At 51.6% G+C, this 14,901-nt stretch overlaps 1 protein-coding gene across 1 annotated transcript in view; it reads left to right on the plus strand.

Moving 5' to 3' along the window:
- The window catches only part of DPP6 (dipeptidyl peptidase like 6), a 425,246-nt gene that overhangs the window by 223,330 nt on the left and 187,015 nt on the right, over window positions 1-14,901 (plus strand). The window contains exon 8 of the mRNA XM_088832008.1: window positions 1,755-1,807. Coding sequence (XP_088688134.1) covers window positions 1,755-1,807 — 53 coding nt within the window. The remainder of the gene's footprint in view (window positions 1-1,754; window positions 1,808-14,901) is intronic.

A 14,901-nucleotide genomic window follows, 5' to 3' on the forward strand; every position in this document is an offset into this window, starting at 1 on the left:
GGACACAGGGACTGGGACCCCGGCCCCCCGTCTTCTCCTGGGGAAGCAGCGCTGCCGCGCTTCAGAGCAGTGGCTCGGGCCTGGGTGCAGCGGTCCAGCTCAGATTGCTGTCGGAGCTCGTGGTGGTCCTCGTCACGGTACTGCTCCTCCGAAGCTGTTTCTTCACACCTGAGCCAGAGTTTCAACTAGACCCGCAGCTGGATGACCGTCCCCTGCCCTTGCGCACACCATCCCAGGGCGCGGGGGTCTGGTCCAGGAGTGCTGGGGTCCCTGGAAGCGAAACTTCTTTGGCAATTAAGTGCTGTTTTCTTATTTTTATATCTGGGTCCTTTTTCACCAAATAGCTGTGACCTCCTCGAGGTTAATGCAGGGGCCCAGACCAGGCGAGGAGTCGGGACTGTTAGCAGACCCGCCCCCCGTTTTCCTTTGCAGGCTTATGTCCGTCATCAGCACAGTGTGTCCATATTGCACACGCCCCACAGTAGCTCTGTCTTCCTCGGCCTGCGTGTCCCTCACCCATTATCGTTAGAAGTTCAGTTCAGTTCAGTTCAGTTCAGTCACTCAGTCATGTCTGACTCTTTGTGACCCCATGAATCACAGCACGCCAGGCCTCCCTGTCCATCACCAACTCCCGGAGTTCACTCAAACTCATGTCCATCGAGTCGGTGATGCCATCCAGCCATCTCATTCTCTGCCGTCCCCGTCTCCTCCCACCCCCAATCCCTCCCAGCATCAGAGTCTTTTCCAGTGAGTCAACTTGTCGCATGAGGTGGCCAAAGTATTGGAGTTTCAGCTTTAGCATAAGTCCTTCCAATGAACACCCAGGATTGATCTCCTTTAGAATGGACTGGTTGGATCTCCTATCGTTAGAAAGCCGGGTTTAAAATGCTAGTCAGAGAGCACTGGCCCACACGGGGCGCCAACCCTCAGAAGTTTCCAGAAGAAGGGAAGTGAAATACGGTTCTCACTTCATTCTTACAGGGTAACCGAAACATCCCATTCCACACCCCCAGAGGGTCTCTCTCCAGAAAGCTCGAGAGGACAGAGGCCACATTCTCCCTTCTTTGGGGGTGACCCTTGCATTCTAGTCACTGCATTTGTGGGCTGGGGAGCAGTCTCCTAAGAGTTGAAGAGGGACGTCCGAGGCCTGAGGGTTACAGGAGTTTGGGAGTGCTATATTGTTGTTGTTGCCTTAGTTTTGAAAGCCACGTTCCCCTTGCAATTGGCCTTAGTTTATTGGCCACTCTCTGAAACTAAAATACGCACATCGAATTGTCCAGGGGACAGGAATTTGCCCAGGTAAGCCTGTCTTGGCTCCGGTATTACAGGTAACCAAGGGTGCAGAGTGGACTCTGCCGGAGACTTCAGGGACCTCCCGCCAGGCCTGGGTCTCCCATCTCTGGTCCAGCTGGCTGTCAGGAAGCCTCAGATGAGCAGCGTCCACGTTAGTTCTGAGCTACATTAGTTGAACTGGAAATTTCTGCCCCGATTTAATCACAAACCAGGTAGTCATGGAAGTGACACCAAGCCTTTGGCTACCCAGTAAACCACATGCAAATGGTGGGAATAAGACTGACATGATATGCAAAATTACTTCCTAAGTAAAAGAAAGACGTGGCTGCCTGGTCTCCTGACTACATGCTTTTGTTCCAGGCTTGTTTATTAGGATTCACAGTGATTTGAAAAATATAATCACAACCATGATCTCAATGCTTGTTTTTTTTGTTTCTTGTTTTTTTGTGTGTCTGTTTCAGATATATCAACACTCCTATACTGGATATTATGTCCTGAGCAAAATCCCTCATGGGTAAGATGGTTCTTTCATTTTCTTCTAATGAGAAATCTGCAGAGCAGAGTGGGGTGGAGCGCTGACTAGTTGCTTAATTCCTAGGGCAGGAAATATGGAACCTTAACTTTTGACAGTGAAGTGTCCTGATGCTGTGGGAACCTCTGGAGTGCCGCCAGGCTCTGGGGTGGGGGTGGGGGTGTCAGTGAGTACAGCTCCTCACCCGTTAGTGAAGCCCCCTTCCCAGAGCCACCTCCTGCTCTGGTCCCCAGGTTCCAGGTCCTGCAGGGTAAGAGGCTGCCCCGCAGTCACCACCCCCGCACCCCTATGCTCTGTAATCACCTGCAGTCCCCCCAGGGCATGCAGGGTAAGATGCTGCCCCCCAGCCACCAACCCCGCACCCCTATGCTCTGTAATCACCTGCAGTCCCCCCAGGGCATGCAGGGTAAGAGGCTGCCCCACAGTCACCACCCCCGCACCCCTATGCTCTGTAATCAGCTGCAGTCCCCCCAGGTCCTGCAGGGTAAGAGGCTGCCCCGCAGTCACCACCCCGCACCCCTATTCTCTGTAATCAGCTGCAGTCCCCCCAGGTCCTGCAGGGTAAGAGGCTGCCCCACAGTCACCACCCCCGCACCCCTATGCTCTGTAATCAGCTGCAGTCCCCCCAGGGCATGCAGGGTAAGATGCTGCCCCCGCAGTCACCACCCCGCACCCCTATGCTCTGTAATCAGCTGCAGTCCCCCCAGGTCCTGCAGGGTAAGAGGCTGCCCCACAGTCACCACCCCCGCACCCCTATGCTCTGTAATCACCTGCAGTCCCCCCAGGGCATGCAGGGTAAGATGCTGCCCCCGCAGTCACCACCCCGCACCCCTATGCTCTGTAATCACCTGCAGTCCCCCCAGGGCATGCAGGGTAAGAGGCTGCCCCGCAGTCACCACCCAGCACCCCTATGCTCTGTAATCACCTGCGGTCCCCCCAGGGCATGCAGGGTAAGAGGCTGCCCCGCAGTTACCACCCCGCACCCCTATGCTCTGTAATCACCTGCGGTACCCCCAGGGCATGCAGGGTAAGAGGCTGCCCCGCAGTCACCACCCAGCACCCCTATGCTCTGTAATCACCTGCAGTCCCCCCAGGGCGTGCAGGGTAAGATGCTGCCCCCCAGTCACCACCCCGCACCCCTATGCTCTGTAATCACTTGCAGTCCCCCCAGGTCCTGCAGGGTAAGAGGCTGCCCCGCAGTCACCACCCCGCACCCCCATGCTCTGTAATCACCTGCAGTCCCCCCAGGGCATGCAGGGTAAGATGCTGCCCCCCAGCCACCAACCCCGCACCCCTATGCTCTGTAATCACCTGCGGTGCCCCCAGGGCATGCAGGGTAAGAGGCTGCCCCGCAGTCACCAACCCGCACCCCTATGCTCTGTAATCAGCTGAGGTCCCCCCAGGGCATGCAGGGTAAGAGGCTGCCCCGCAGTCACCACCCCGCACCCCTATGCTCTGTAATCACCTGCAGTCCCCCCAGGGCGTGCAGGGTAAGATGCTGCCCCCCAGTCACCACCCCGCACCCCTATGCTCTGTAATCACCTGCGGTCCCCCCAGGCATGGTGATTCACCCTCTGACACCAGGAGGGTTCCCGGTTTATACGCACAATAGAAAGGGCAGCACCCTAAGCACATCTTGTTTCTCAAAACGGGAAGATTTGGGACCCAGAGGTGTGAGTGGGAAGGAAAAGAGGTGAGTGTGTGATTTGGCAGTTTTCAGCTCTTGGTATACGCAGCGGGGTGTGTTATCAGGGGCTCATCTTTGGAATCCAGAGGTGTTGATTTGAGGTTAAAGTTGGATGAAGCCATTTGCTGAGTTGGCGCTTGGAAAACCAGTTGCAGAACAAGGAAAGTGAGGCAAGGTGGTGTTTCCTTGCTTCCGTTTCTGTTTTTTCTCTCTTCCCCCTCCTCCCCCTCCTCCCTCCTCCCCTCCCCACACTCCCACGCCACCCTCCCTCTGTCCTTATCGCTACCTTCCACGGTTTCTCTCACTTTTTTTTGACAAGGTGAGGTGCTCAGGAAATGTTCAAAGACATTGGGTTGTGCTGCTGGCAATATTGTGTGGTTTCCTGCAACGACTTAGGGGGAGGCATCCTAATTTTCCTAAGCAAATGCAAACAAACATCAGGAGTTGATAAAAAAATATTGTTCTGTAGGAGAGCATTGGTCACAGAATGGGTGTTTCACAACTAAGTTGGGTATAATATGGGCATATCCTTGGAAAATAAGCATGGAGAAAATAACTTCATTTTGGACTTCAGATAAATAAAGGATGCGTGTAAATATGCGGCAAAATGTGATTAATCGCTTCTGTTGGACTATTAGAAAAATCAAGCCCCAGGAAACTAAAGATGACCCCCTGTCGTGAAAATAAAGTATCCATGGGCATGATTTATTTAAAGCATAGTTCAGATAGAAACTCAAATGTCTTTCACAGAGCGGGGAGTATTCTATTATTTTTCAAGCAGATATGCACCTTCAAAGGTCACGGCCAGCAGGGGTATAATTAAGCCTTGAGATTTATCTACCCCTTTTGAGAGCAATAGAATTTATACTAGATGAAGGATAAATTTGTAAAACTCAAAACTCTAAAGCATTTTGTGCTTGACACACAGTGTACATATTTTACTGAATCAGTTAGCATTTAGGAGAAATGTGTTCTCCTGGCACGAGAGTTTGCCAGACGGACTGCAAGCCTGAGGACAAGGTGGTCTGTGCTGAAGGCTTGGTTTCAGTGCTCACGATGAGGGTGATGATAACCCACAGGGGATGTCAGCAAAGAGTGAGCTGCTTTCCGTGTTTTTAAACAACCATGGTAATCAGCACTGCCTTCGCGTATTGGTTGAGTCTCATGCGTGTTCACCCTAGCACATCAGTCTTGCAAGGAAATCGTCCTTCTCCTCAGTCCTGCCTTCTCATGGCTGGTGTCCAGGAGACCTGGACTCCAACACAGCCTGGGCTCAGCGTCCACCTCAAACAGTCCCCTTGGGTGTTACACCGTAGCTGTAAATATCAGACCTTTAACGCTGCTGATTTATCACTTTCCTAAGTGTCACTGAACCAAACGTGGATTTGCTTGCCCAAGTGCAGTAAAGCCAATCTACTGACACCAGGCTGTGGTGAAGGAACGTGCACAGTGATCGCAGGCACCAAGCAGGGAGCTCAGACAGCTGGTGCTTAAAAGGCCCAAACGCCCTGAAGGCTTCAGGAAGCGGTTTTCAAAGACAGGGTGAGGGAGGGGGCTTGTGGGTTATGTGACCAGCTCATGGACAGTCTTCTGACTGACTGGTGGTGAGATAAGTAAGCGTCAACGTGTCCTTTTGGTTCCAGCTGGTCTGGGGTCTCCGTGCTTGTGTGCAGCTTACAGTTAACTTCTCCCACCTGGTGAAGGCATCAGTATCTGCAAAACAGCTCAGAGGGCGTGGCTCAGAATGCCGTCCGTAACCCTCGAGGAGGAGCTAAAGGTCCTTGACTTTGATTAATGGCCGAACTATTATTATGTTGCCTTGTTTGGCTTTTTTCCTTTCTTTTTGCATCTTCTCACTTCTCTGATTAAATTTGCTCTTGGGAACTTGAGGAAAACCTAGGTAGGCTACAGTGTTTCTACAGGCAGGAGGCAGGTGAAGAACACGGGTTGGGGAGGGGTCTCTTCCAGGAAGACCCCATGGGGTCCTGCTCAGTTACATAAAGACTTTTATAGGATTGAAAGACGTAACAGAACACCTGCCACATTTATGGGAAACAGCCTCTGGTGGGTGAAGACGCCTGTGATTCATCTCATCATCATGTAAACTGAAGCATCTCCAAAAATGGCGTTCACTGTCTCACCACCCAAGTCCTCCTCTTTACCGTAAGATCATTTTGTTGTTGTTCGGGCAAAGTCGTGTCCCGCTCTTTGCCTCTTTGTGACCCCATGGACTGCAGCACGCCAGGCTTCCCTGTCCTTCACCATCTCCCTGAGCTCACTCAAACTCATGTCCATTGAGTCGGTGATGCCAGCCGACCATCTCACCCGCCGTCTTCCCGTTCTCTTCCTGCCTTCAATCTTTCCCAGCACCACGGTCTTTTCCAATCAGTCAGTTCTTTGCATCAGGTGGCCAAAGTATTGGAGCTTCAGCTTCAGCAAACTGATTGATTGAAAAAGACCCTGGTGCTGGGAAAGAGGCTTGTTGAGCTCGGTCAGTTGTACCAGGGCCCTGCCTGGTGGCTGGGCGAGAGCACAGCCCTGTAGATGGGCTTGGGGTGGTGAGGAAGGCACAGTTGTCTCTTTAAATAGAAATATCTCTGTGAAAACATTTAGATTAGCATTTATTCATAGGGCAGAACATAGGAGAGCTCCTCTTGATATTTCTGGAGACACAGACGTGCATCTTTTTCTCCCTTTTTCTTGCCTCTCCTCTCATCCCTCTCTCCCCACAGTCCCGCACTTCCAGCCTGAGGCCATTTGATCTGCAGGATGGAATTACTTGGCATTTATAACTTAGATTGTCTCCCTTAGCTTCAGGCTTTCCAAACAATCACAGAGATGAACCAGATTAATTTTTCAGCGCCCTCTAAACTCTGGCTTCCTTCCTGTTCGCCAGTGACAGAAGAATCTGGGGTGGGTGTATCCTCTCTCCTGTCTCTTTCACGAGCGAGAAGTAGGCCCCTCCCTGACCCATGTTTAACCCCCTCCATCCCCGGCTCTGACCTCCACAGTTGGAGCCTGGGGTAGACCCCAGTGGCCCGAGTCATAATGAGAACCCTGAGCTGGCTGAATCTGTTCAAAGATCTGGAGCCTCATGGTGGGCGTGTTTGACTTTCACATACTAAACTCTCAAAAGCTGTGTTCTCAAAGGACATGTGTCTTTTACACAGATTTATTTATTAAGCCAGAATCAAAGCTAGTTAATTTTTAACATAGAGTGTTTTACTAAGTGTTTATATCGGAACTGCAGCAAAGTAAAGCAACACTTCATGATAGAGATTGATAGAAATGGTAGCCAGCCAAATATTCTGTTAAGGGTCCATCATGTGTTTTCATAGCAGTTTTTGGTAGATTTGCTGTTTCTTGGAGTTTTCTTGACATGAGTTTTTTTCTTGGGTTAGTTTTCCCTTCAACTTGAGTGTTTTTCTTTAAAAATTATATTTTTTATGTAATTTGCAATTTTTCATATCTATTAGGATCATTCTGGAAATCATATGGTCTGGAGAAACTCAATCCTTCCATAACAGACATCAATTTTAAGAAAAATTGGGCATACCCCTTAATTAGATAGCATTGGCATTTTGGAGTTTGGCAAACAGAACAATAATAGAACAGAAACTGAGAAGTATGTGAAGGTATTTTTGTGTACATGTCAGATCATATTCTGCAAATATTGTTGCCCTAACCTTGCTTATTTACCTTTACCAAACAAACTGTACAAGATTGTATTCCTTTGGAATTCTGGTTGACTTATGAAGTCACATCTGTGAAAATAATGAACTGAGACATAAATTCCTTCTGCCCAGGGTTACTCTCTAACTTTACAGGCTGGGACATAGAAGAGCATTCTATTTATTTAGAAAATGGATACCTAGGTTGAGAACACACCACAGTGCCCAGCGCCTTGCCTGACCTCATGATGTGGGAGTTACAGACTGAGACCCTGGGGTCACTTACACCTGAATGTGAGTCCCAGTTGGCAGCTGACTCTTGGCTGTGTGACCTCGAGAGCCACTGTACTTCTCCGAAGCTTTGTGTCCACACTTTTATGACAACGTTAACGACAGTGCCCGCTTCATAGGCACCGATGAGACTTGAGGGGAATGATGTGTGTGCAGTGCACAGCAGAGGCTTTCACTGCGAGTGACTGCCGGGGATGTTATTCCTTCACATTGTAATATGTCCCCAGTATGTATTTGTAGTCTCATAATTAAATTTTATCAGACTTGACTTTCTAGCCAGCTTAAATCCTTTCTGTTACGAGCAGAGAGGGATGATATAACCCCTACCGTAATAAAATCCCCTTTAAAATTTTCTCAAAGCTAAGACCTGTTCCATGACACTCGGGTGATTAAAATGCCCATGTGATTTTCATTTCTCTCTTAAAAATGATGTCTGTAGCCTCAACGATCTGCAATTCTCAGTGCTCAATCAGTTCTTTTTTTTTTAATCTCATCTCAACCTGACTTGCTGCAATTAATTTCTAAGGCTTTCTTGTTTTGCTTCCAGTGGAAGCGGAAAAGATAAGTCAACACTGAAGTGCTGCATTGAGCAACAAAGCCTGGTTTCTGTCCTTAAGGAGTTCAAAGTCTTGTTGAAAAGGAAGGACGCAGACATATCAGTTCAGTTGCTCAGTCGTGTCCGACTCCTTGCGACCCAATAGGAGAAGGCAATGGTGACCCACTCCAGTACACGCGCCTGGAAAATCCCATGGACGGAGGAGCCTGGTAGGCTGCAGTCCATGAGGTCTCTAAGAGTCGGCCATGACTGAGCAACTTCATTTTCCCTTTTCATTTTTATACATTGGAGAAGGAAACGGCAACCCACTCCAGTATTCTTGCCTAGAGAATCCCAGGAACAGGGGAGCCTGGTAGGCTGCCATCTCTGGGGTCGCTCAGAGTCGGACACGACCTGAAGCGACTTAGCAGCAGCAGCAGACTTCAGCATGCCAGGCCTCCCTGTCTACCACCAGCTCCCGAAGTTTACTCAAACTGTTGTCCATTGAGACGGTGATGCCATCCAGCCGTTTCATCCTCTGTCGTCCTCTTCTCCTCCCACCTTCAATCTTTCCCAGCATCAGGGTCTTTTCAGTTGAGTCAGTTTTTTGCATCAGGTGGCCAGAGTATTGGAGTTTCAGCTTCAGCATCAGTCCTTCCAATGAATATTCAGGACTGATTTCCTTTAGGATGGACTGGTTGTATTTCCCTTCTTGTATAATAATATAAAATTAAATACCTCAAATGGGTATTCTAAACACTGAACACAAAAGAAGAGATGCCATAAGAAATCTCAAAAAGGAAGTCTGGCTTGAGCGGAGCCTTATAGTCGAGTAAGTTTTATTTTGCTTGGTTTATTAGATGGAGACTGAGAGGAGATGTTCCAGGTCGGGTGAATCATTAAACGAGCTCGACCTTTTCAGTGAGTCAGCGTCTTCCTGGCATCAGTGGGGTGCCAGGCCAGGCCGGAGCAGGCCTGCTCTCCTGGGACCCTGCGTGGGGAGAAACGGGGTTGACTGGGTCTGGGGCGAGCCTGGAGCGTGGAAGACCTAAAGCCCAGCTGGGTGCCCTGGCTTTACAGGGAGAACACGCTGAGCACCCAGCCTAAGAGGGGTGTGGTGCAGACGGCAGGCTTAGGTTAGTTTCGTGCGTGTGTGTAGAGTGGAGGGAAGGAAAGGGGTGAGTAGGGCTTGGAGTCAGTGAGGGGGCCTGGCGGGGAGCAGGGCAGGCATTTGGTGCGGGAGGGCTCACTGTGGAAACCACCCGACTGTGATGGTGGGCGTCTGGTGTCCACTCTGAAAGTGAAGACGGGTTTCAAGGGTTTATGTTCCATGCCCCTTGAATTAAATCTTCAGCAGCCTATGCCTGTTGTGAGTCGAGCATGATGCGTTAGGAGATTCAGGGTAGCGAGTTCGTGAGGGCTTCGGTGAGAATCCCCAGCAGTGTCAGTAGCCCAGCACTTCCTTCTCCAGGACGCTGCCGCTGGGCACATTCACTCTGCAGAGCTGCCAGGAGTTGGTGAACAGGATTGTCTGTATGTCTTCAGGAGGGGCCAACATAAGGCTGAAACATAAGATAAAGAGACTCCTTAGAGAGGCATTCTACGTGCCTCTAGCAAGGCCTGCAAGACTTCCCCGGCGGCCCCGTGGTAAAGAATCTGCCTGCCAATGCAGGAGATGCAGGTTCGCTCCCTGGGTCGGGAAGATCCCCTGGAGAAGGAAGTGGCTACCCATTCCAGTATTCTTGCCTGAGAAATCCCATGGACAGAGGAGCCTGGTGGACTACAGTCCACGGGGTCGCAGAAGAGTCAGATGTGCCTTAGAGACTAAACACTCTCAGAAAGGGCAGGATCCTACTGTTACTGGCGGGCCCACCGTTTCAGCACTGCGGACAGCTCCGAGGCCTGTGGGGCTGGATCTTGGTTAAGCTGCTTCTCCTGCTCCCTTCCCCCCAAGGTCTCCCCACTTCTCTCCCTTCTTCCCCTGAATTACAAGCAGTTAGCCAGCACTATCAAAAGAATGAGCTTTAGAGTCAAATCGATGTGGGAATAAATCCCCCGTCAGCCTCTTTACCTATGTAATCATAGAAGAGTTACTTTGCTTCTCTGGGCCCTATTACTCCGTCTATACAATGGAAATAAAATGCCTGACTCATGGGGTTCATGGAAAGGTTATGAAGTTCTGTAGGATATTGAAATGGTGCGTGTAAGTGCCTGTTTTGGCATGCAGAAAGTCCTACAGGCTTCCTTCGTGGGGGAACCAAGGCCTCCCATTATGCAGCCAAATCTAATTAATCACTCTCCCCACAATTTCCCTGCCTCTGGACTGAAAGTAAATTTCATACTCCGTGCCAGCTCTGATCAATTCTAATGGCTTCCTGGAGTTCTGAGTTTAAAGCTGTGCCTGTGCTCTTTGAGGGAGGATGCTGTGATCCATGAGTCTCGCCCGCAATTAAGGGGTTGGGGTGGGAGGAAGAAGCATGTGATGCCTTCCAGGTGCCAGCAAGCAGTCTTCCCTGAAGGAGCACTTCAGTGCTGCTCTGTCACTGCAGACAGAAGGCGGTCCCGTCTTCACTCGCTCTACCCTTTATCCCACCCCCACAACACAGACACCAGAAACGTAGGTGCTGCTCACCATGCATCTTGTGTCCAAATCCTTGATCCTTCAAGCCCTGACATCAAAACCCTCTCCTCTAAAACCGCCTCCAGCCTCCCCGAGCTCCTGGAGTCAGATTGCCTCCCATTTCAGGCTGAAATGTATCTTTACTTTAAATTGCTCTTTTGTTGTCAATATGTAATTTTTTCTGGACAGCGTGTTTAGAAACATTTTAATGTGCATTTACTGCCTGATCCATTTCTCTCCTGAATTCTTAGGTGTCAGAGAGTAGGGTTTACTGGGAGGGGCTTGGCCGTGTCCCAAGTGTCTGTGGCCTGGGCGTGAGAACACGGATGCCCAAGAATAACTGCCGGAGAGGCTGCCCCTGCAGGTCTGAGCTGTCAGGAGACAAACCGTCAGCCACAGTCAAAGGGGGCCTGTTTGCACCGTTCCTTTCCTTTGAGTCCTTTTCTGCCCTTAAGAAACCGCCCTCCGTGTCTAAAGACTTTCAAACAAGCAAGCCTGTCTGGAAATGAGGTGAAAAGATGGCAGATGCGTCATCTCATCAGGCGCCTCGGGGAACCTAAACGCGCATGTTCACGTCCTTGAACTCTTCCCAGCGCGGGAGGGGGTGCATTGATGTTGACTGAAACAGGTGGAGGGAATTGACGAATTAAATGAGATTGTCGAGCATAAGCTGAAGCAGGCCTGGGCCCCACCCCCAAATCACTCGGACCACAGTCTCGGAGGATGGGACCTCAAGAGAGCATTTTTAAGTGACCCGGTTTCCAGTTCGAGTATCCGGTGTCTGCTGGTCCTGCAACCTTCTTCACTAGCTGTCAGCACCAAGTGACCCCAGGATTCTCTTTGAAGCTGAGAGGTTTCTGTTTCCAGAAAGAAGTGACGAACGTGAATTTCCTTGTCCTCTCAGCGGAGAGATACAGGCAGGTCTCCGACTGACAGTGTCCTTGGAGATTTACTTAATGATATGCAGTAAAGGCCTACAGCACTGACATCCGCACCACGGAGATAAGATGCAGCCTGCTCTGGGCTGGAGCTTGACGTGAGCGCCACCTGGTGTCTCAGCCTGGAGTCGCCTGTTCCCGTTGATGCATTCTGGAGCCGAAGAACTGATGCTTTTGAACTGAGGGGTTGGAGAAGACTCTTGAGAGTCCCTTGGACTGCAAGGAGATCCAACCAGTCCATCCTAAAGGAGATCAGTCCTGGGTGTTCATTGGAAGGACTGATGCTAAAACTGAAACTCCAATCCTTTGGCCACCTGATGCAAAGAACTGACTCATTGGAAAAGACCCTGATGCTGGGAGGGATTGGGGGCAGGAGGAGAAGGGGACGACAGAGGATGAGATGGTTGGATGGCATCACCAACTCAATGAACATGAGTTTGAATAAACTCCGGGAGATGGTGACGGACAGGGAGACCTAGTGTGCTGCGGTCCCTGGGGTCGCAAAGAGTTAGACACGACTGAGCGACTGAACTGATTGAACAGACTGACCGAGCTCTGTTGCTCTGTCTCTTCTGAAGAATCACAGGCCGCGTTCTCAGTCACACAGTTAGAGGCAAGCATGCGGAACCCTTGGGCCGGAGAGCCGGTCACCTGAGAAGGCTCTGTCTGCATCCCTGAGGTCAGCACTGCTCCCGCTCACAGACCTCTTCCCAAAGAGTCCCCTGGAGGCCGAGGCCTGCGGTGTTTCCATCAGGGCATCCACTCCACTCTGCTGCACCCCCACAAGCCAGTCTGTTCTAGCCCAGGATGGACAGCAGGCAGGCCACCTGAGTCACCTGCTGCGTCGTCTCTTCTGCTTTGTCTTCAAAGCAGTCACCTTCTCTGCGCTTCAGGCTGTCCCCACTGGGGGCTGGACTCAAAGCCCCCTGTCTTACTTATGCTGGTGACATTGGCACAGATTAAACATCAAGGGTAGTAGCCTCATCCAGAAAAGCAGGACTCAAGGGCAGCAGGACAGGTGGTCATCCAGACCCTGGAGAGACAAGCAGATACCGGTCACTGCAGCATAACTTGCTCATAGTGAAACCCGTGTGTTTTCAGTGAGAAATTTTCATTAAGTCTCAATTGATGGGTGCAATCATAGAAGCACCTCTCCGACCGAGACAGAGAAGATTTCTGTCTCCCCAAAATAGTCCACGCGCCCGTCCCCCGCCCCCCGTGGTTGCCCTGGCGTTCGCTCCTCTAGCTTTGCCTTTTCTAGACTTCCTTGGGGATCGAGTCATACTGACATAACCCCGGGTGATGGGATTCTTCGTTAGCATAATTGCTTCTGAGTTTCACCCGCGTTGTTGCGGATGCATGTAGGTCATTCCTTTTATTGCTGAGAAGTGGCCCAGTGAGTGGAGAGACAGTCATTTGCCATGTGACATTTGAGTGGTTTCCAGCTTGAGGCTGTTGTGAATAAAACTGTGAGCGTTTGCATACAGAATTTTTTATAGGCACATGTTTCCATTTTTCTTGGGTAAATAGCTAGAGGTAGAATCACTGGGTTGTACAGTAAACGTATGTTTCAGTTGGCGAGAAACGGCCAGATGGTTATCCAAGGTGGCTGTACTGTTTAGACGCCCCCTGCCCCACGTCAGGCTGGGGGTTTCCACCCCCCTAACCTCCACCTGGTCCCTGAGAGAGGCCACCTGACTTGTCTTGTCTGCTCCAGTTCCCGCCCAGGACAGAGCGTCAGGCCTCCTCTCCTGCCCGAACACAGGCACTCGGGGACCTCTCAGGCTGCTCCCCACGAACATCCCCTCTGCAGTGCTGTGTAATGACAAGTCCACGGGGAAGTCGGTGGCAGGGAGGGTAGAAACTTCCTGAAGAGGCTGTTCATGGGTGACCCGGCACAAGCCTTGCGAGCAGTTAAGAGGGCTCCGCCCTGAGCATCATCACTCGCTTCTAGACAGATCTAGGAGGAGGGGTTTTCTTTTTGAGAATCGCCGGTCCTGGAGGAAGGCCCAGATCCAGGAGCACAGCCCTGCCCTGGGGCCACCTGCTACTTCCTGGCTGAGAGGAAGAGCGGAGCTGATGCCCAGCACCCAGCCTCCTTAAGGATGCCTCTGACCTTGGGGTTCCTGGCTGGGCCGGCAAAGGGCATCATGGGCCTTTTCAGGCATTCCTGTCTGTTCTCTTGCTCTGTCCTGCCTGACTGCTGCAGCTGAAGGAGACAGCAGGCAGCGTTAGCCCTCCTGGGAGGCGATGACTTTACATGGTCCGGCTCAGCCAGACTGTGTGTGGACCAATACATATTTCTAGAGCTGCTGGCGATGGATAAAAGAACGAAAGCTGTGGCATTTCGTCATCAAGAAGCTCTGGTTCCCAGACCTGAATATCTCAGCCTTCGGTGGAGATGACACAACTCTTTGCTCACATGAGGCTTTCGGCTCCCAGGACTCAGCTTGGCCCGCTGCACCGCCTTCCAGGCCACTGGGCACTCAGGAGCGAGGTCGATGCCCTGCTGGGGCTGAGGCTCCCAGATGAAGAAGCTGCTCAGGCTCCTGCCTGTCTGGGCTGGAAGTTAGCAGCATCCCCGGTCACTCTGTCTCCTCCATCCAGCAAGACGACAGCCGTTCCCACACCTCGGGGTGAGCACCAGGGCCCAGGGCCTGTCGCATCAGCCTGCTCCATGAACACAGAGCTGTGGACAGCCTGAGCCCAAGTATGAACAGAACGTCGGGGTTTTACCGTCTCTCTGCGTGTCTTTGATTCATCGCAGGACGGCCCTCATGCAGGTTTCTATCAACCTTCCAAGTGTTTAGAGGGGCTTCCAGGACAGCGCGAACAAGCACGACTTCCACTGTAGCCCCCTTCACAGCCAGCCCAACATCGAGGATAAGGAGAGAGCAAGCTCCAAACCCAGGGCTGACCTGAGGCTCACAGGTAATCATCGGGGCTAGGATTCCTGAGCCAGGACTGAAGCTCAGGGCAGGCCTCCTGCTGAGACCCGTGAGCACGGCCCCCACGGGCACTGCCGGCCCCTGGTCTGTCCCCTCCCTGTGTCCGCAGGTTAGCCCTCGGGGTCCTTCCTCCACTTCTCTCCCTGCAGTCCCCTCTGCTGACCCCAGCACGTCTCACGCCGCCCGGCCCCCAGGCTCTGTCCGCTCAGCTGCGCACGGCCTCCTCTGAAGGCCCCTTCCCAGGCCCTCTCTCTCCGCACGGGAGTCGCCTTCGTGCCGCTTTCCGTTTGTCCCCTCGGTCCCTGAAACGAAGTCCTTTCCTTGTTCCTCCATTTGCTGGTTGTCATTCAGCTGCTGAGTCGTGTCTGACTCTTTGGGACCCCGTG

Source organism: Moschus berezovskii, chromosome 3, assembly GCF_049115385.1.
Source record: "Moschus berezovskii isolate FMDL1 chromosome 3, NW_MosBer_1.0, whole genome shotgun sequence".
NCBI lineage: Eukaryota > Metazoa > Chordata > Mammalia > Artiodactyla > Moschidae > Moschus > Moschus berezovskii.